General features: G+C 45.6%; 1 protein-coding gene across 1 annotated transcript; it reads right to left on the bottom strand.

Annotated features, from left to right (window-relative positions):
- Positions 1–5,233: 5,233 nt before the first annotated feature.
- Positions 5,234–20,575, bottom strand: pnocb (prepronociceptin b). Its single transcript, XM_070884787.1, has 3 exons — positions 20,481–20,575; positions 9,098–9,244; positions 5,234–8,017 (listed from the first exon to the last, which is right to left on the bottom strand). The coding sequence occupies exons 2-3, from the start codon at positions 9,221–9,223 to the stop codon at positions 7,448–7,450; spliced, it is 696 nt and encodes a 231-aa protein (XP_070740888.1). The 5' UTR covers positions 9,224–9,244; positions 20,481–20,575; the 3' UTR covers positions 5,234–7,447.
- Between the last annotated feature and the right edge of the window lie 2,066 nt (positions 20,576–22,641).

Genomic DNA, 22,641 nt, shown 5'->3' with positions numbered 1-22,641 from the left:
GTCTCCTAATCTGATGAAGGACGTTCTTGCTATTGAGGGAGCACAGCGAAGGTACACAAGACTGATTCCTGGGATGGCAGGACAGATATATGAGGAGAGACTGGATCGACTGGGCTTGTATTCACTGGAGTTTAGAAGGATGAGAGAGGATTTCATAGAAACATATAAAATTCTGACGGGACTGGACAGGTTAGATGCAGGAAGAATGTTCCCGATGTTGGGGAAGTCCAGAACCAGGGGACATAGTCTTAGGATAAGGGGTAAGCCATTTAGGACCGAGATGAGGAGAAACGTCTTCACTCAGAGAATTGTTAACCTGTGGAATTCCCTACCGCAGAGAGTTGTTGATGCCAGTTCATTGCATATATTCAAGAGGGAGTTAGATATGGCCCTTACGGCTAAAGGGATCAAAGGGTATGGAGAGAAAGCAGGAAAGGGGTACTGAGGTGAATGATCAGCCATGATCTTATTGAATGGTGGTGCAGGCTAGAAGGGCCGAATGGCCGACTCCTGCACCTATTTTCTATGTTTCTATGTTTCTATGACCTCATGTCCCTCTTGCATTCTAGCTTGAGTGTCCAGAGCTTCCCTCTAGCTGACCTTACCCATGGAATCCACAGGACCCATTGTTGGCTGTGCCAGAGCAGTGGCATCTCCCTCTCCCACTGAGTATCTCACCCAATACAATGCCTCTTTAACCTCCTTCCTACCCCTCTTCCCTTCGCCAGTGCCTGCTTTCCCGACACGCTGTTCTCCAACCACCAGCCCGCTCCATGTTGTCCACCAAGCATGCTGGCTCCCTTGTAAGTGTGGACTCCACATCCAAGACCCCATCTCGGATTGTCGATCAACGACCTGTGTCTGGCCAAAGACTGGTTCACAGGCAGCGACTTGATGCGTGCAGACCCTAGACATACATGGCATATAACTGGCCTGTTGCCTACAGCCAGATGTGGCTGGACCGGCTCAATTAATACTGCCTCGCCTTCTCCACAACCAAATCCTCCAGTATTAACTTCTCGGGTCTTCAAGTAGTTTCAATCAGCTGTTCACACCTAGTTAAAGTACCATTACCCACGTTGGTCCTGACTGTAGGTCTGCAAACCTTAGACCCCAGGAAGACGAGGAAGGGGACTACTGCTTCAACACTTCAGGGGAGAGGAGGAGAGCAGTTTCTACAACACTGCTACCAGGACGTTGGAGAGAGAGGAAAAGAACACCATTACCCAAGTGACAAGACTTTGAATGCAACTGTTAACAGTTAGGAGAGGCTAACAGTTAAGTGGAGTTTACAGGGGTTCTACATCAAGCCTGGTTTAAAAAAATAAGTTGGTTATATTAGATTTTTGGTTCTCACGTCCACCATCGCATATAGCAGGCGAATCACGTTAACACCAGCACACTTGCTGTACGCAATGGATACTGTACTGCAACCCAGGTAGCGCGAATAATAACTGGGAATAAGCGCTTTTCGGGGAGGGAAGAACGAACAAAAGTTAGTTACACCTCGTGAGTTTTGTAAATCGCCGATGAAACAGTATTACAAGTGTAGTATGTGGAAGACATAAGGCTGAGGGCTTTCCGCTTCTGAATCCCGCACTTTACCATCCGTATAAATGAATGGATGGAAAACCATTCAGTGGTGGGCAGCCTTTATCATTCAGGATCAGTAATGTGTAATATTTTTAAGCTCTGTCAATCGCATGACAAATGCCTTTGGTACATTTGTCATTGAAGGCTATCTATGAGATGAGCAATGCCACGGGTAATCCATGAGTGCAGTTTAAGGTCTTTGCTGAAGGGAGAGAGAGAGAGAGAGAGATATGCAGAGCAAGGGCTCGGTCAGCGAGAGCATTCCAGGATGCCTAGAACGTGCTTTGATTCTGAATTAAGACTGGCCAACAAGGCTGAAAGCGCAGAAACAATAAATGCACAGGAGCAAATCTGGATAAACCATTATCTGCCTGCAACACTGAGATTAAATAAATAGTAAACTAATTTATTCATAGTTTCCTATGTACAGTTTATAATGCTGAAAATTGTGGTCCGATATACAAACAACGTTACAAACATTTTGCTGATGTGACAATGAAAGCAGGTTCTCTTTATTGGTCATGCTCAGTGCTACGGAATTGCAGGCAGGCAAGCTGGCTGAACCAACAAGTCTGGTTTAATCAAATCCATAAATACAGGCGGCAGAGTTGGAAAAAAAAAGCAGTTTTAGAAATTATATCGCTGGTTACAGTGCATGCGGCAGCTAAACTAAACACAAGTACTTTCCATTGAAAGGGAAGTCAGCCTTAACTGTTGAGGATCACACACACCTAAGTGTAACGTACCTATTCATGGATGGCTTATCTAATACATGGCAAGAGCAAGAAAATTAACTACTTCTGTTTAGGTATATTCGACAAAGCAGTGAATGTAATGGCATTAAAACACAGAAAGTAATGACTTCACCAGCGTGATTCCAGATTACAAGTGAGAGGCCAGATGGTTCATATCTAGAATGCTAAATACCTGGGCTGTAATTTAGGCAAAGATGTTCAAGTCATCTCCCACATGTTTGTAACCGTGGTCTGATCCTTTCAGTCTTTTCTAGGGCCAGATTGTTGCCACTATTAGCACAGAGGGGTCACCCATGGAATATAATTAGTCGGAGATATAAGGCTGCAAGCAGGTCTTGAAAAAAATATGTCGAATCTGTAGAGCGCTTTGGGACTTTTCTCTATAGTAAAGTCGCTATGTAATTGCAAGTCACTGGCGTTGTAGGTTGAGTGCAGCTTGTGATACGGAGAATTGTATGTGGCCTGTCCAAGGAATGGGTTTGATGGGCTTTCCTTGTCCCATACCTGTTGTCCTTATGACCCTAGTGACCAGTTTACTGCTGTAACAGGGACAGAATGCAGCCAGTAATTCTAAAACACCAATACCATTTCTCTTGGGTTTCTTTTGATGGTTAGCTGAGTGAGAGGGGTTGGGGGGGGGGAGGGGAGGGAGAATGAGCAGTGGGACATTTCAAAATAGTCCCAAAATGGATCAACAAAATGGAACCTACAAACCCACTGTCTGTGTGCATTATGTATTTCTCAACACAAGTCCAATTGTATTCCACCATATGTTTGTCTGGTAATATAACTACAAAAATACCTGGTTACAGACACAAAAAAAAGTAATTGCAAAGTCGGTCATTCTCATGAACCCTGTTGACCCCGAGGTAGGTAATAGGTGATCATTAACTACCCCTGCCGTAGGGTAATCCATTCCTGGGATTGTTTCTGTGGATGACCCTCAAAGAAATTAAGCTTTTAATCGATGAGACAGCGAGGGGCAACAAATGAATATTGTTTTTTACTAAGAACTTTGTGTGGTGGAGGAAGAAAGGTTCACACGATCTCCTGCCTGTAACTTTGGAGGCAGCTGATGAAATGGCGTAAACGGCCCTCTTTGGGGGGTTTTCAGCCAATTTTTCGCCGAAGATGGTGGAAAATTGGAAGAACACAGCAGAAATTCTACCCTACCTGTCCTCACAGAGAAGGTAAACCAGGCCAAGTGGTAATTTGAGGTTTTAGGCAGTAATTATATTTTTGTCACCGGTGCTAACGACCGGGGAGTGTTGAATGACTATCTTGGAGTGTAAGTCTTTTAAACCTCCAGATCCAAACAGTTGGGAATGAGAAGTAGAATTGATTGGAGACTCAAGTGGTCACTGGAGAGTAAGGTGGCCGTGCAGAGTTTTATTCAGTTTAGTTATGACTACAATGCAATGTTGTGATTCCTGTATTCTGGTGCTCAACAGGGAAGGCCAAAGCTTTAATGAGGGTACCTCACCCATGCACACAGTAAGAACTTTAGCCATGTCTCACTGCCCCAGACTTTAGCTAAACCAAATGTGTTCATTTTGACCCAAGGTTATACAAGCGGTAGGTACCAAGTAATACAAGTCGTGGGCAGTGTGGTCCTCCTGGACTAGTTCCACTCACCTAGAGGAATTTTCCAGTTTTTGCTCCCCCCAATTGGCCTTGGGTTTTTATTTGGTCTTTCGCCTCTCCCAGATTATTACATTCCCTACCCCCTAGGTGCCATGTTTTAATCACAATGCACAAGGCATCACAGCTGTACGGGACAGGCTGGATCGACCAGTTGGTCTTTTCCTGTCTGATATTTAGATTCATAATGACCATGGGCTGTTAAAGTAAGGTGACCACACGTCCCCGTTTTCCTGGGACAGTCCCTGGATTTGGTACGGTGTCTCCAAACAAACAATATCCCCGGAAGAGTTCCCCGGTTCAGGAAACTCGTCCCCAAATAAAATGTTCAGCGATCATAATTATTTATCGTGGGTGCAGCTGAAGTTTCAACAACCTTGGCCGTCACGTACTGGTGGCACTGTCCACCATGTCGGCAAACTGGGGTGACTGATGAATGATGGCGGAACTGACCAACCTAGGCAGGGGGAGATTGAACTGCAGCTACATCATAAATAAATTAAAGTGCGAGCAGAGGCGGGATTATCCGCTGAAAGACAGAGGGGGAGTGGGTGGTGTATTTATGAAAGAGCAACATAAGAATGGAGCAAAGAAAGCCCGCCAAATTTAAGAAAGTACATTTATTTAACCAGTATCTTTTAAGTACTTGGATTTGCTGTAGCCTTACTAACTGAGGTGCTTTATTCAACCCCAAGTTCTAAAGAACTCTGGGGCCAAAAAATGTTATTTATTTTCATAGATGCTGATTTGTTATTTGTTTTGTTTCAAAATTCTAGCATATTGAATCAATTTTTACCACCCTTTTTCGGCCCTTTGTCTTAGTTTGTTGCTTGTGTGCAGTGATACTGAAATAAACACTAGTCATCATCATCATCATAGGCAGTCCCTCGGAATTGAGGAAGACTTGCTTCCACTCTTAGCATGAGTTCTTAGGTGACTGAACAGTCCAATACGAGAGCCACAGACTCTGTCACAGGTGGGACAGACAGTCGTTGAGGGAAGGGGTGGGTGGGACTGGTTTGCAGCACGCTCTTTCCACTGCCTGAGCTTGATTTCTGCATGCTCTCAGCGATGAGACTCGAGGTGCTCAGCGCCCTCTCGGTTGCACTTCCTCCACTTAGGGCGGTCTTGGGCCTAATGTACTGTGCCTTAGCCTTGAACCCATGTCTTTAGTTTCTGCCTTACCTCCTGCTCTTTCGATGTGAATGAGCCCCACTTCCTGGCTCAATTGATTCCATTCCTAGTACATTAGTGGCCAACAGTTTAGTGGGAATGGGATCAAGTGAGTCAGAAAGTGGGGCTCATTCACATCAAAAGAGCAGGAGGTAAGGAAGAAACTAAGGACATGGGTTCAAGGCTAGGACACAGGGGAGCCTTGGGAGAGATTTGGCTTGGTGGATTGCGGGATGTGGGAAAGGCAAATGAACAGATGGTCTGAATCTTCGTGACAAACAAGTCTGTGAGCTCCTTCCACGTGTTGTTGGCGAGAACATTGGAATTTCCATCAAACATACACTGGAGAAAATTCAGAAAGCTGAAACCCCTCCGATATAGGAGGGTAGATGGGATGAAGCAGGAGCAGAGAGGGACAATGTTACGGAGGTGGAAGTGGGTGGTCTTTGTGATGGAGAGGACTGTGGAGTTGGAAGCTAAGTTTAGGGACGCTGCGGTGGGGGACAATTTGGTTCAACCTGCGATAGTAGTCAGGGAACGGAGACCGAATCGGTGGCCAAGGAACAGTTTGTGGTGGAGCAGAAAACAATTGCTTGGGTGTTCTCAATGTTTAACTCATCCAGGACTGGAGGTCAGACAAGCAATCTGACAACACAAAGGCGGTGGAAATGTAGAGAGAGGTGGTGGAAAGGTAGAGCTGGGTGTCAGTCACTGCCGAAAGCTTGGGACCAACAGGTGGATGCTGCTGGTTGTACTTTGTGGTCTTCAGTGTGCAAAGTAAAGATAGGAACATTGGACAAACTATCAGAGACCCTCCCGGGTAACCTTTCATATCCTGGAACTAGCGGACAGCAGAGCACCTGTTCTACATATCCACATTATCGTTAACTGCGTGATGGTTGATGGAGGTTAATCTCTACCCGTATTCCACTAGCCGAAGCAACAAAGTCGTTATGTTTGTTTCTTTAAATGCGGAGATAGCACAGGCTGTAATTCTGTGAAAAATAAATGACTTGGGCAGTGATGTGAAGAAAGATTTTCTGAATAGGTCGTATAGACAGTGAGTACGAAAAACTGACGTTCCTGAACAATGTTAGTGGATTATTTATAAACGGTGAGTGAATGTGATGTCACAACCTTGATAATTATATGCACATGTTTTGCATTTGTAGTGTAAATGTGCAACTGTTAAAATGTTGTCTTGTGACACTGCTGTGAAGCATCTTGGGATGTTTTACCAAGTTAAAGGCGCTATATAAATATTATTAATAATAAAATATAGGCTGCTAAAAAATGTTGCCTCGCTGCTCTGCACTACCTACCTTTTCCGTTCTGGTTACTTTTGCTGTGCTCCCACCCTGTGTGCAATGTTTCCTTTAAGCCATAGTCCCGTGCAGTCAGCTCACTAGCTTCTAACTAGGAAACACCGAGCAAGCATGGTCTTTTAAAAGGGCTGAGCACCCAAAAGATTTTTTAAAGGAACATTGCGTGTGTGTCGCCGGATTAGATTTAGAAAATATGGGCACCCTATTTTAAAGGGTTGTTTTAGCCATACCAGAAAACTTCAGATTCATTCCCAGAAAAGAGCCGGAGGTGAGATTAGGAGAAATTATTTTACGCAGGGAGTTATTGTGATCTGGAATGCACTGCCTGAAAGGGTAGTAGAAGCAGATTCAATAGAAACTTTCAAAAGGGAATTTGATAAATACTTGGGAGGAAAAAACAATGCAGGGCTTTGAGGAATGGGCAGGGACTAATTAAATAGCTCTTTCAAAGAGCTGGCACAGGCACGATGGGCTGAATAGCCTCATGTGCGATATTGCTCTAAGAGTCTATGAAACCCCTCCGAGTGTCTGTCCAGTTGAACATCAGATGTGTTTCAGAGTAGCAGCATTGCAGGTCCAACAGGTCAGCGTTTCGTGGTGCGGTCTTTCAGGGTTAGACAGATGCAATCAGTGGTGAGTTAACATCCTAGCGTTTACCACCACATCACTTCATGGCACCTCCGTCCACCAAATCTGGTCCAATGGCCCGCTCAACACTTTTGGCAGATGATGAAGATTCTTTAAATGGCAGAGGAACTGGGCAAAAAAACAAAATGTAAATTTTTCCTTTGAAGGAAACATGTGAGCCATCAGAGTGTGTTGTGTGTAGTGGTGGTGACTTTATATTTACCCGTGAGTTAGGTGTGTCAGTATCCCAAAGCAGTAAATGACTAATGTTAAGGCTGACTCCCCTATAAACTAGCCTAGGCATTAGCTCTACCAAGTCTCACAATCCCAAATTTACACAGCCAAGTCTCCTGGTAAACTGTCATACTCAGCAGCACGTGTTGTCAACCCAAGGTACTGCCTCAGAAATTTGCTATATCTTTTCTGATTGGTCTGTCTGCTCAGATTGCTCCAGTTCCTGGCCGATTTCCTGATGCCCATGAAGCCGCCGTATCTCTTCTGGAAACTTCTCTTGTCCTCGGCAACGTTTCCGAAATCGTCTCTCGTCTTCATAAACCCTCCATATCTTTTGGAAGCCAGTGGCCCTGCTTGGAAACCAAAGGAGCTCTGGTCTGATGGCATCTCTGTATCTTGTTGACTGTTGTCCACCTCAAGTGTGGCCTCGTCTCCGTCATCGTAGATGTCTTCTGTTTTGCCAATGGGCGGCATGTTCTTCACAGTTTGGAGAGAGCCACGACTCCACGAGTGGAGTCTCCCATTGCTTCCAGTAATTCCAAAAGGCAGACTTCTGGCCTGAGACGTGCTCACATCCAGAGGCAACACTGGTGATGCAGAGGCAAGCTTCCTGCAGTCTTCCCAAATAACAGAGGATCCAACTTTCCCTTCACACTCTAGAATGCAGACCTAAAACAACAGAACAGGTTATACAGTGATGGAGTGTACTTCTGATACTTCCTTTTTATTAAATAATTTGTTTGATCAATCTGCAAGTTTTATCAATCTACAAGCATTCTTACACAGGAACAGGAGAAGGCCATTCAGCCCCTTGAGCCTATTCAATTAGATCACAGCTGATCTGTAGCTCAACCCCACTTACCCACCTTTGTTCCATATACCCTTACCCAGCAAAAATCTATCAATCTCAGTCTTTATTACTGTAATTTATTACTGCAGCTGCCCCCATTGTATTGTTTTATATTCCAGATAAGGGGGATCATCGGCCCCTGGATCCAGCAAGATGCAGGTGAACAGGTCCACAGTTGAAAGAGGAGGTGGGTTGGAACATGTTCTGAGTGGGTTCAAGTGCCACTCCAGACACTTAAGAATAAAATCTAAGCTGACACTCCAGTGCAGTACTGAGGGAGTGCTGCACTACCGGAGGTGCCGTCTTTCTGATGAGACGTTAAACCGAGGACCTGTCTGACCACTCAGGTGAACGTAAAATATTCCATGGCACTATTGGAAGATAGCAAGGGAGCTCTCCCGAGGTCATAGAGCAATACATATCCCTCAATCAAAACAGATTGATTGGTCATTTATCTTTTTGCTGTTTGTGGGACCTTGCTGCGTGCAAATTGGCCGCCACATTTCCCTTTCGATTCAATTCTGCACAGCGTTCATATCCCTCTATTTCCTTCTCCCTCATGCAAGACTCCCCTTAACCGAATAAACTGCCCTCTGCTTCAACCACACCATATGACACTGAGTTCCACAATTTCACCACTGTGTATGTGTAAAGAGTTTCCTCCTAAATTCTTTATTGGATCAGTTAGTGACTAGCTTATATTCATGCCCCCTTGTTATGGATTCAACCAGAAATAGAAAGTTTCTCAGCATCCATCCCCTCTAACCATACAGTTCTTTACAGAATGATTCACAGCTCAGGTTAATAATAGGGACAGCAGCAGACAAAGTGACAGGGCATATCCTGATGAAAACTGGCATGTGAGACTGTGAAATGGAGACAGGGTTTCTGAGACGTACCAGTATGTTGAAGTGCTGATGCTGGTAGAAGGGTTTGTTACAGGTGAGGCACTCCGCCTTGCAGTCTCCCTGACAACAAGGAACCAGGCAGAAGAGCAGTACGAGAGACAGGAGTGAGGTCTTCATAATTGATGCAGTTAGGATAGGCTGCAAAATAAAAAGATACATTAAACATACACCTTAACCGTCAGCTTCATTGAGGTGGTCTTCAAATGTCCCAGCAAAATGTACCAACCATATATATTGAACGAATAAAACACTGAGCTTTCTATAATTGAAGCATAAGAACATAAGAATTAGGAGCAGGCCATTTGGCCCCTCGAGCCTGCTCCGTCATTCAATGAGATCATGGCTGATCTACCTCAACTCCACTTGCCTGCACTATCCCCATATCCCTCGATTCCCTCAATATCCAAAAATCTATCAATCTCTGTCTTGAAAATACTCAATGACTGAGCCTCCACAGCCCTCTAGGGTAGGGAATTCCAAAGATTTACCACCCTCAGTGAAGAAGTTTCTCCTCATCTCAGTCCTAAATGGTCTATCCCTTAGTCTTAGCCTGTGACCCCTGGTTCTAGACTTCTCAGCCAGAGGAAACATCCTCCCGGTCAAGAATTTTGTATGTTTCAATGAGATCATCTCTCATTCTTCTCAACTCTAGAGCATATAAGCCTAGTCTACCCAATCTCTCCTCATAAGACAATCCCCTCATCCCAGGAATCAGTCTGGTAAACGTTTGTTGCACTCCATCAATGACAAGTATATCCTTTCGTAGGTAAGGAGACCAAAGCTGTACACAATACTCCAGGTGCGGTCTCACCAGGGGCCTTTATAATTGCAGTGAGACGTCTTTACTCTTATACTCAAACCCTCTTGTAATAAAGGCCAGCATACCATTTGCTTTCTGTACCTGCATGTTAACTTTCAGTGATTTGTGTACAAGGACACCCAGGGTCCCTCTGAACACCAACATTTCCCAATCTCTCACCATTTAAAAAATACTCTGCTTTTCTATTTTTCCTACCAAAGTGGATAACTTCATATTTCTCCACATTATATTCCATTGCCAAGTTCTTGTCCATTTACTATATCCCCTTGAAGTCTCTTTACATCCTCCTCACAACTTATATTCCCACCTAGCTTTGTATCATCAGCAAACTTGGATATATTACATTTGGTCCCCTCGTCCAAATCATTGATATGGATTGCGAATAGCTGGGGCCCAAACACTGATCCTTGTGGCACCCCACTAGTTACAGCCTGCCAACCCAAAAATGACCAGTTTATTCCTACTCTCTGATTTCTGTCCGTTAACCAATCCTCAATCCATGATAGTATATTACCCCAAATCCCATGAGCCCTAATTTTGTTCAATAATCTCTTGTGTGGCACCTTATCGAATGCCTTCTGAAAATCCAAATACACCACATCCACTGGTTCCCCCTTTATCTATTCTGCTAGTTACAACCTCAAAAAGCTCGTCAAACAGATTCATCAAACATGATTTCCCTTTCATAAATCCATGTTGACTCTGCTCAAACCTATTATTATTTTCTAAGTGTCCTGTTACCACATCCTTAATAATAGATCCTAGCATTTTCCCGACTACTGATGTCAGGTTAACTGGTCTGTAGTTCCCCGTTTTCTCTCACCCTCCTTTCTTAAATAGTGGGGTTGCATTAACTACCTTCCAATCTGCGGGAACCATTCTAGAATCTGTGGAATTTTGGACGATGACAACCAATGCATCCACTATCTCTGTAACCACCTCTTTCAAAACCCTAGGATATAAACCATCAGGTCCAGGGGATTTATCGACTTTCAGTCCCATTAATTTCTCCAGTACTATTTTTTTACTAATACTAGTTTCTTTCAGTTCCTCATTCTCGCTAAACCCTCGGTTCTCCACTATTTCCGGGAGGTTTTTTGTGTCTTCTTCCGTGAAGACAGACACAAAGTATTTGTTTAGTTTCTCTGCTATTCCCTTATTCCCCAGTATAATTTCTCCTGTCTCAGCCTGTAGGGGACCCACATTTACTTTTGCTAATCTTTTTACATACCTATAGAAGCTTTTACTGTCTGTTTTCATGTCTCTCACTAGTTTACTCTCAGATTCTGTTTACCATTCTTTATCAATTTCTTGGTCCTCCTTTATGGATTCTAAAATCCTCCCAATCCTCAGGCTTGCTGCTCTTTTTGGAAACATTATAAGCCTCTTCCTTTGATATAATACTACATTTAACTTCTCTTGTTAGCCATGGTTGGACCACTTTTCTTGTGGGGTTTTTGTGCCTTAAAAGGAATGTATGTTTGTTGTAAATTATGTATTAATTCTTTAAATACTAGCCATTGCTTGCCTACCATCATACCTTTTAATTTTGTTTCCCAATCTACCTTAGCCAACTGGTTTACCCAGTCAATATGTAGATTAAAGTCCCCCATGATGACTGTATTACCCTTGTTACATGCACCTCTATTTTCCTGATTTATATTCTGCCCTACATTACCACTGCTGTGTAGAGGCCTATAAAGATCTCCCACCAATGTTTTCTGCCACTTGCTGTTTCTTAGCTTCATCCAAACAGATTCTATTTCTTGAGTTTCTGAGCCAATATCCTTTCTCTCTACTGTCTTTATCACATCCTTTATCAGGGCTACCCATCCTCCTTTTCCATTTTGCCTATCTCTTCTAAAAGTTAAGTATCCTGGAATATTTATTTCCCAACCTTGGTCACTTTGCAACCACATCTCCGTAATGGCTATTAGATCAAACCTATTAATTTCTATCTGCTATAAAATGATCTATTTTGTTGCGAATGCTTTGCGCATTCAGATATAGTGCTTTTAGCTTTGCCTTTTTCTATTTTCCCTGATGTCACCTTCGTCAGTGATGTGACTCTCTCTGTCCTTAGAAACATAGAAACATAGAAAATAGGTGCAGGAGTAAGCCATTCGGCCCTTCGAGCCTGCACTGCCATTGAATGAGTTCATGGCTGAACACACACTGCTTATTTTTACCCAAAACTTTGCTCTGCTCTAGAGCCTTGACATTTCTCTTGCTGCTTTAAAATTTACTCTTTCCTGAATGCTCCCACCCTCTCTTCATTAGTTTAAAGCACTGTCTACTGCCCTAGTTATTCGATTCACCATGACGCTGATTCCTGTCCGGTTCAAGTGGAGCCCGTACCAACGGATCAGCTCCCTCTTTCCCCAGGACTGGTGCCAGAGCCCCGTGAAGCAAAACCCTGCCTCCCACACCACTCTTTGAGCTTCGCATTGAACCTTCTAATCTGCTTGTCCCAATACCGATTGGCGCGTGGCTCAGGTAACAATCCAGAGATTATTACCTTTGAGGTTCTGCTTTTTAATTTTAACCCCAATTCCTCAAACTCTTTCAGCAGAACCTCATTCCATAGTTTTACCTACGTCATTGGTTCCTACGTGGACCACGACAACTGGATCCTCCCCTTCCCACTCCAAGTTCTTCTCCAGGCACGAGGAGATGTCTTTAACCCTGACACTGGGCAGGCAACACAACCTTCGGAACTCCCGATCGCAGCTGCACAGAACTGTCCTTCTGACTCTACTGTATCCTACCACAACTACATTCCCTTTCACTCCCCCCACTTGATTGGCCTCCTGCACCACGGTGTCATGGTCAGCCTGCTCCTTCAATCTGCAGACTTTCCCCTCATCCATACAAGCAGCAAAAACCTCATACCTGTTGGATAAGGACACAGACTGAGGCTCCTCCAGCACTGCACCTGGAATCCCCTTACCTGCCTGATATAGGACAAATAAAATACTGAGCTTTCTATAACTGACACACACTGATATAGAACAATTAAAATAGAGCTTGCTTTCAGATTGGTCTGCTCTGAAGGCACGTAATGTTTCCTCTGATATTTCGCTACAGATTTCTGTTCGCTTTCTTTACAAAATCCCTAAACAACAGTCCGAAGAACAGGACGATATAGAAATGTCACTTGATAGATGATGCAAATATCCTGGGTTTTATTTCTTTAAAAGGATGATACGAGTAATGAAAGGCAGGATCTGCTTCCACTCCATCTGAAGAGACTCCACATTAAAGCCACTTTGAGCACTATATCCCACAAAGCAGGGAGATAAATTGTTAGTTCATCTATTTTAGTTAAAGTTAAATAACGGGAATGATAGCAAAGTGGTTATGGTACTGGACTAGTAATCCAGAGGCCTGGACTAATGATCCGGAAACATGAATTCAAATCCCACCAGCTGGGGCGTTTAAATTCAGTTAATTAAATAAATCTGGAATAAAAAGCTAGTATTAGTAATGGCGACCATGAAACTACCGGATTGACGTAAAAGCTCATCTGGTTCACTGATATCCTTTAGTGAAGGAAATCTGCCGTCCTTAACTGGTCTGGCCTATATGTGACTCCAGACCACAGCAATGGTGACTTAACTGCCCTCTGAAATGGCCTAGCAAGCCACTCAGTTGTACCAAATTGCTACAAAGTATACTACCAAGAATAAAACCTCCTCACTAACATCTGGGGACTTCTGCCAAAAGTGGGAGAACTGCCCCAAAGACTAGTCGAGCAACAGCCTGACACTCATACTCACAGAATCATACCTTTCAACCAATGTCCCAGACTTCTCCATCAGCATCCCCGGATATGTCCTGTCCCACCGGTAGGACAGCCCCCTCACAGGTGGTGGCACAGTGGTATACAGGGAGTGGCCTGGGGAGTCCGCAATATTGACTCCTGGCATCAGGTCGAACATAGGAAAATAAACCTCTTGCTGATTAACACCTACCACCCTCCCTCAGCAGATCAATCAGTACTCCTCCATGTTGAACATCACTTGGAAGAAGCACTGAGGGTAGCAAGGGGCACAGAACATAATCTGAACGGGGGACTTCAATGTCCATCACCAAGAGTGGCTTGGTAGCACCACTACTGACTGAGCCCTGAAGGACATAACTGTCAGATTGGGCCTGCGGCAGGTAGTGAGAGAACCAGCACAAGGGAAAAACCTACTTAACCTCGTTCACCAGTCTACCTGTCGCAGATACATCTGTCCATGACAGCATTGGTAGCAGTGACCACCGCACAATCCTCATGGAGACAAAGTCCCATCTTCACACTGAGGACACCCTCCATCGTGTTGTGTGGCACTACCACCATGCTAAATGGGATAGATTCTGAACAGACTTAGCAGTTCAAAACTGAGCATCTATGAGGCGCTGTGGGCCATCAGCAGCAGAACTGTATTCCACCATAATATGTAACCCCACGGGCCGATATATCCCTCACTCTACCATTACCATCAAGCCAAGGGACCAACCCTGGTTCAATGAAGAGTGTAGAAGGGCATGCCAGGAGCAGCACTAGGCGTACCTAAAAATGAAGTACCAACCTTGGGAAGCTGCAACACAGGACTACGTGTTTGCTAAACAGCAGAAACAGAACAGGGCGAAATGATCCCACAACCAATGGATCGGATCAACATTCTGCAGTCCTCCCACATCTAGTCATAAATGGTGATAGACCATTCAACAACTAATGGGAGAAGGAGGCTCCACGAATATCCTCATCCTCAATGATGGCGAAGCCCAGCAGGTGAGTGCAACCATCTTCAGCCAGAAGTGCCGAGTGGATGATCCATATCGGCCTCCTCCTGAGGTCCCCACCATTACAGGAGCCAGTCTTCAGCCAATTCGATTCACTCCACGTGATATCAAGAAGCAGCTGAGTGCACTGGAAACAGCAAAGGCTATGGGCCCCGACAACATCCTGGCTGTCGTGCTGAAGACTTGTGCTCCAGAATTAGCCGCATCTCTAGCCAAGCTGTTCCAGTACAGCTACAACACTGGCATCTACCCGACGATGTGGAAAACTGCCCAGGTATGTCCTGTCCACAAAAAGCAGGTCAAATCCAATCCGGTCTATTACCGCCCATCAGTCTATTCTCAAATCATCAGCAAAGTGACGGAAGGGGTCATTGACAGCGCTATCAAGTGGCACTTACTCACCAATAACCTGCTCACCGATGCTCAGTTTGGGTTCCGCCAGGACCACTCAATTCCAGATCTCATTACAGCCTTGGGCCAAACATGGATGGAAGAGCTGAATGCTAGAGGTGAGGTGAGAGTGACTGACTTTGACATCAAGGCAGCATTTAACAGAGTGTGGCATCATGGACACCTAGTAAAATTGAAGCCAGTGAGAATTAGGGGGAAAACTCTCCACTGGCTGGAGTCATATTCAGTTCAAAAGAAGATGGTTGTGATTGTTGGAGGCCAATAATCGCAACCCATGACATCACTGCAGGAGTTCCTCAGGCCAGTGCCCTAGGCCCAACCATCTTCAGCTGCTTCATCAATGTCCTTCCTTCCATTATTAGGTCAGATGATTGCATAGTGTTCCGTTCCATTTGCAACTCCTCAGATAATGAAGCAGTCCATGCCCGCATACAGCAAGACCTGGGCAACAATCAGGCTTGGGCTGATACGTGACCCACAAGTGCCAGGCAATGGCTATCTGCAACAAGAGAGAGCCTAACCACCTCCCTTTGACATTCAATGGCATTACCATCGCTAAATTCCCCAACATCAACATCCTGGGGAGTCACCATTGACCAGAAACTTGTCTGAACCAGCCACATAAATACTGTGACAGAAGAACAGGTCAGAGGCTGGGTATTCTGCAGCGAGTGTCTCACCTCCTGACTCCCCAAAGTCTTTCCACCACCTACAAAAGCACAAATCAGGAGTGTGATAGAATATGTTCCACTTGCCCGGATGAGTGCAGCTCCAGCAACACTCAAGAAGCTCGACACCATCCAAGACAAAGCAGGCGCTTGATTGGCTCCCCATCCACCACCTTCAACATTCACTCCCTCCACCACCGACGCATCATGGCTGCAGTGTTTGCCATCTACAAGATGCACTGCAGCAACTCGCAAGATTTTTTTGGTAGTACCTCCCAAACCTGTGATCTCTACCACTTAGAAGGACAAGGCGCATGGGAACACCATCATCTCCAAGTTCCCCTCCAAGTCACACACCACCCTGACTTGGAAATATATCGCCGTTCCTTCATTGTCACTTGGTCAAAATCCTGGAACTGCTTCTCCAATAGGACTGTGGGAGTATCTTCACCACAAGGACTGCAGTGGACAAGTAGGTGGCTCACCACCACATTCTCAAGAATAATTAAGATTGTGCAATAAATTCTGGACTTGCCAGGGATGCCCACATCCAGTGAATGAATAAAAATGTTGGCTGGAGAATTCCCTATTCTTCCAATAATGCTGAGCCGGAAGACAAGCTCTCGGTTTAACACCTCCAATGGCACAACAGTCTCTCAGTCCTGAACTGGAGTCTCCGTCAAGATTGCATTCTTAGGTCAAAGGGTGAGGCTTGAACCCATAATCCTTCAGTCAGGAGACAAAAGTGCCAGCCACTGAACCCAGCTCACAGTTAAATGCAGCAAGGGTATTTAACTATATTTTGGTGGAGCTGACTAGAATAGAATAAAATGAAGAACTCCAAGAAAAAAGACTTACATTTCTATAATGACTTTCACAACCTCAGGACATCTCAAAGTGCTTTACAGCAGTGAAGTACTTCTGACGTGTAGTCACTGTTGTAAGGTAGGGAAGCGCAGCAGCCAGATGCACTCAGCATGGTCCCGCAAACAGCAGTGTCATCAATGACCAGGTAATCTGTTTTTAATGATGTTGGTTGAGAGGTAGATGTTGGCCAGGATATCAGGAGAGTTCCCTTGCTCTTCTTCCCATTGTGCCATGGGATTGTTTGCATCCATCTGAGCGCGCAGACTTGGTTTCACGTCTTATCCAAAAGACGGCACCACCGACAGTCAACCTAGATTAATTGATCAAATCCTGGAATGGGACTTGAACCTATGGCCATTAGCCATTGGAATCCCACACTGTAGCCGTTATTATGCTCCATTGGCGTTTGGAAAATGAAAAGTAAACAAATGTTGAAATTAACCCAATGGATATTGAGCTGTACTGAATCCTTTTGCAGGTCAAAAATTAAGTCCCAGCGACTGAGATTTGGACTCAGTTCCACCATGTGTACAGCCCTGTGTCACAATGAGAGCTCTGTCCTATAAGGGTACATGGTGTGGACAGGTATTTTGGGCTTTTAATTACCTCTATGCTCATGTCAATGCATTTCGCCCCCCCCCCCCCCCCCCAATTAGCCTTGTTATTTTATGCTGCATGTGAATTGTTTCAGAGATCATGTTAGGGGTGATGCCAAATATCCTACTTTGTTATAACCATCACATGGGGAGAGGATCTGCAGGAAGTAGGGTGCCCCCAGCATTTCCAGCGTTACCTTTCCGAGAGGTTGTCGCTGTCAAATGCATTAATGACGAATGTAACGGTCTCAGCCTTTGCATAAAACAAGTGGACTTCCAGCCCTGAAGGGCATTTCTAAAAAGGCTGTTGGCGGAAAGCCAAATCAATGGAGCGGGAGCCCATTCTCAGCAGTCTACAATCTTTCAAATTGTTATTAGTCAGCAAGTGGATGTTTGCCCAAGTGGTTGCTGCTGTAACATTAATAATCTCGTCCTTAAGACCCACTCTCCATGCACAGCCCTAATCTCATTGAATGGCGGAACAGGCTCGAGGGGCTAAATGGCCTACTCCGGAGTTCCTATGTTTTACGGTGTGCCATCTGTTTGCATGTGGCACTTGTGAAAACATGTCATGGGTTAGGGCCTCCACATCCAGCTTCCCCTGCTCCCATCCGTAATCCAATGGACAAATCTTGTAGCTGGTACACACTGCAGCCACGGTGTACCGATGATGGAGGGAGCGACTATTTAATGTGGTGGATGGGGTGCCAATCAAGCAGGCTGCTTTGTCCTGGATGGTGTCGAGCTTCTTGATTGTTGTTGGAGCTGCACTCATCCAGGCAAGTGGAGAGTGTTCCATCATACTCCTGACTTGTGCCTTGTAGATGGTGGAAAGGCTTTAGGGAGTCAGGAGATGAGACACTCGCTATACCTCTGATATACCTCTGACCTATTTTTTTGCCCCCTTGCTCTGGATTTCCCCATCAGAGGAAATAGTTAATTATCTACCGTATTAAATCCCTTTATCATTTAAAAAGAACTGATTAGATTTACTCTCATTCTTCTAAATTCAAAGGAATACAAGCCAAGTGTATGCAACCGGTCCTTAAAATTTAACCCTTTAAGCCCCCGTATCAATGCCAACAGACTCATTCTATCAATGTAGCTGTCCATGAAACCTGTCGAATCGAAATATTCAGTAATTCAACAACATGGAATCTAGTGTTACACTGCAAAAAAACTCAAAACATGCCCATCAGTTGAAATCGTATTTACATGCCCGAGGGTCACAAAAGGAAAGAATGTTCTCTGCCTGGGGCTCCCGACCCTTGCTTGTAGTTCCCGGTACTGTATCTGAATCTCTGGTTCTCTATCTTTCTCCTTGCATTCAGACATTTCCTTCGACATAGAACATTATTCCAGGGAGAGCTCACCAATATTCAACTGCATAAAACAAGGTGAAAAAAGGCAAGCAGTTCTGTCCACCAACTCCTGCTCCTTTTTATTCTATCGCATCTCATTATCCAGATTCGATTCTTTAATCTTCATTGTGGCTGTCTATTTGTCACACCTATGCTTTCTTTCTGTCTTCTCTCTCCTCCCCCAACTGTTATCCACACTCCCCATCCCGAAAGCACTGGGGAGTGAATTTCTGCGGGCACTAATCCTCCTGTATTGCCTGGATATGGCTGTCAGGTCAATGCAGAGCACTCCACTGGAGCTTGACCCTGGCCCAGAGTCCACGCACACTCCCAGATACACATATACACACACACACACAGACACCCGACAACTTGTATTTATATAGCAGCTTTAACATAGTAAAATGTCCAAAGGCGCTTCACAGGAGTATTACAAGACAAAAATATTGATACTGAGCAACACAAGGAGAAATTACAGCAGATGATCGAAAGCTTGGTCAGAGGTAAGTTTTAAGGAGTGTCTTAAAAGGAGGAAAGAGGGGGTAGAGAGGCGGAGAGGTTGAGGGAAGGAATTCGAGAGCTTGGGGCCCAGGCAACAGAAGGCATGGCCGCAGGGCAGAATTAGAGCAGCGCAGACATCTTGGGGGTTGTGGGACTGGGGGAGATTACAGAGATAGTGAGGGGTGAGGCCATGGAGGGATTTGAAAACAAGGATGAGAATTTTGAAATCGAGGCGTTGCTTAACCCAAAGCCAATGTAGGTCAGCGAGCACATGGGTGATGGGTGAGCGGGACTTGGTGCAAGTTAGGACATGGGCATGCCTCAAGTTTACGAAGGGTTGAATGTGGGAGGCCAGCCAGGAGTGTGTTGGACTACCCAAGTCTAGAGGTAACAAAGGCATGGATGAGGGTTTCAGCAGCGGGTGAGCTGAGGCAGGGGCGGAGACAGGCGATGTTACAGAGCTGGAAATACACAACACACACCCAGACACATCCCCCCTCCTTCGCATGAAGAGCTGCACTACTGTCCTCAGCCCAGAGCGGAGATCAAACCTGGGACCTTGCTGCTCGCGGGATTCAGTGACAGACTGTACAAGCCACTGACCCAGCGCGCCCGCTTCCTCGCATGGCATCCGCCATCTATACTTTGATTTTATTGTCCTTTCTCACCTTGTGATGTAGACTTGTCCCCGGGTTCGGACCCCAGTCCCACCCGGGCAACTCCATTCCCTGAAACCCCCCACCTCAGGACTTAAAGTGAAGGGGGAGTGCAGAGGGAAACTGACCCGAAATTGCACGTCCTTCGCCCCCGGGGTCCGGCTCGACCCCTACCCGGGTCAAACACTCCGGGAGCCGGCCCGGGTTCTATCCGGGTCAAACACTCCGGGAGCTGGGACGCCGGAGAGGGGAGTGATTGCGAGAAAGAGAGAGGACCAAGGGGAGCTGGGGTGGGGGCAGGGACCGGCGAAAGTGGGGGAGGACGGCGGGGAATCTGCGTCCCATTAAGTGACAAGTACCGGTGAAGTTAAAGGTTGTTGGAAAAAAGAAATTGGGAAATGAAGCAGAACAAGTGAGAAGGAGAGAGAATCCCACGGAGCAGCAATCCAGATGTGAAACCTGAGGAGTTGACCACAAAGAGAAAGGGAAAAAATATTTAGCGAGACCAGGAAAGGAAATCATGAACAGAGTCCAGAGATGGTTGGGGGGGGGGGAGGGGGAAGGAGAGGGGGAGAGTAATGGGAGGACAGGCAGCAAGAGCTGAAGGATTAAAGGGGGCTCGGGGCACAGAAAGAGGAATAAAGTTTAAAGCGAGCACTGGGTGTTAAAGGGTGAGATGAGGAACTGAGAGTTGATCTCCTACCTGCGACGACCCGGCAGTGACTGGCTAGTTGGTGCGAGTTCTCTCCTCACTCTCTCTCTCACACACACACAGCGGGTTGCTCCGTCCCCTCAATCCTGAAGTAGGTTGTGTGGTTTAACACTGCCCGCCTGTCTCACACCCCCTTCTGATATACCCTGACTGGACAGTCAGCAGGCACACCCCTTCCAGGAATACATACATTTCTGAAAGCAGCTGCCTGGAACCCCCACCCCACTCACTCACTGACACAACGTCACTCAGTCACCAACCCCTGAGTCACTCAAGTCACCGAGCCCTGAGAATCATTCCGTCACTAACCCAAGGGTCACTCAGTCACCAACCTCTGAGAGTCACTCAGCCACTGACCCTTGAGAATCAATATTGCAGAAACCCTAGAGGAGTAGAGAAAGTGCAGGGGTGAAATTAAAAAGCAAATTAGGAAAGCAAAGCGGGAGCATGAACAAATATATTTTATAAATACATTAAGAGCAAGAGGATATCTAAAGAAAGGGTAGGGCCCATTAGAGACCGTAAAGGTAACCCATGTGTGGAGGCGGAAGATGTGGGTATGGTTCTTAATGAATACTTTGCATCTGTTTTCACAAAAGAGAGGGGCGATGCAGACATTGCAATCAGGGAGGAGGAATGTGAAATATTAGATGAAATAAACATAGTGAGAGTGGAAGTATTAAGAGGTTTAGCAGCTTTGAAAGTGGATAAATCCCCAGGCCTGGATGAAATTTATACCAGGCTGTTAAGAGAAGCAAGAGAGGAAATAGCAGCGGCTCTGACCATCATTTTCCAGTCCTCTCTGGCTACAGGTGTGGTGCCAGAGGACTGGAGGACTGCTAACATTGTACCATTGTTTAAAAAGGGAGAAAGGGATAGACCAAGTAATTACAGGCCAGTCAGCCTAACCTCGGTGGTGAGAAAATTATTGGAAAAAATTCTGAGGGACAGCATAAATCTTCATTTAGACAGACACAGATTAATCAAGCACCGTCAGCATGGATTTGTTAAGGGAAGATCGTGTCTGACTAACTTGATTTAATTTTTTGAAGAGGCAACAAGGATGGTCAGTGAGGGTAGTGCGTTTGATGTAGTGTATATGGATTTTAGCAAATTTGATGTATATAAGGGATCCAAGGCAAAGTGCCAAGTTGGATCCGAAATTGGCTCAGAGGCAGGAAGCAAAAGGTAATGGCCAATGGGTGTTTTACATAAGAACATAAGAATTAGGAACAGGAGTAGGCCATCTAGCCCCTCGAGCCTGCTCCGCCACCCAACAAGATCATGGCCGATCTGGCCGTGGACTCAGCTCCACTTACCCGCCCGCTCCCCATAACCCTTAATTCCCTTATTGGTTAAAATGACCGAGGGCCGTGCGGCTCTTTGTCGGCCGGCGCGGACACGATGGGCCGAAATGGCCAACTTCTGCTCTGTAAATTTCTATGTTTCTAACCCCGGTTCGTGCCTACTGGTGACTCCAGTCTCACACCACCCCGTGGTTGAGTCTTAACCGCCCCTCTGAAACGGCCACTCTGCTTCACCACACGGACTGCAGCGGTTCAAGGCGAGGGAGACAACCCCCCCCCCCACCCACCAGCGACCTGCCAAGCACCACAGGCGGGAACTGTACCGAGACCACCGATCAATACAGTGCCCATCGCAGGAGCCTTTCTGCTGAGGGGAACACACGGTTGGCACAAACATACTCATTTGCTGCACAAGATACTTCTCGTTATTTTGCCTTTACAGTACACTAAGGCAGCAACAACCTGCATTTATATAGCGGCTTTAATGTATTACAACAACCCCCCCCCCCCTCCAAGGTGCTTCACTGTGACTGGAAGGCTGTTTCCAGTGGGGTTCTACAGGGCTCGGTACTAGGTCCCTTGCTTTTTGTGGTATATAGCAATGATTTATGCTTGAATGTAGGGGATATGATTAAAAAGTTTGCAAATGATACAAAAATTGGCTGTGTGGTTGATACTGAAGAAGAAAGCTGTAGACTGCAGGAAGATATCAATGGACTGGCCAGGTGGGCAGAATAGTGGCAAATGGAATTCAATCTGGAGAAGTGTGAGGTGATGCATTTGGGCAGAGCTAACAAGGCAAGGGAATATACAATAAATGGTAGGACACTGAGAAGCATAGAGGA

The sequence above is a fragment of the Pristiophorus japonicus genome, chromosome 7 (assembly GCF_044704955.1).
Source record: "Pristiophorus japonicus isolate sPriJap1 chromosome 7, sPriJap1.hap1, whole genome shotgun sequence".
Taxonomy (NCBI): domain Eukaryota; kingdom Metazoa; phylum Chordata; class Chondrichthyes; family Pristiophoridae; genus Pristiophorus; species Pristiophorus japonicus.
The sequence above is the reverse complement of the archived record's forward strand: the minus strand, read 5'-3'. Positions and strand labels throughout refer to the sequence as shown.

Coding starts and splice junctions, on each gene's coding strand:
- pnocb (XM_070884787.1), bottom strand. CDS start 9,223: ATGAAGACCTCACTCCTGTCTCTCGTACTGCTCTTCTGCCTGGTTCCT. Junction 8,018..9,097: donor ATCAGCACTTCAACATACTG/GTACGTCTCAGA, acceptor CTGTTGTTTTAG/GTCTGCATTCTAGAGTGTGA.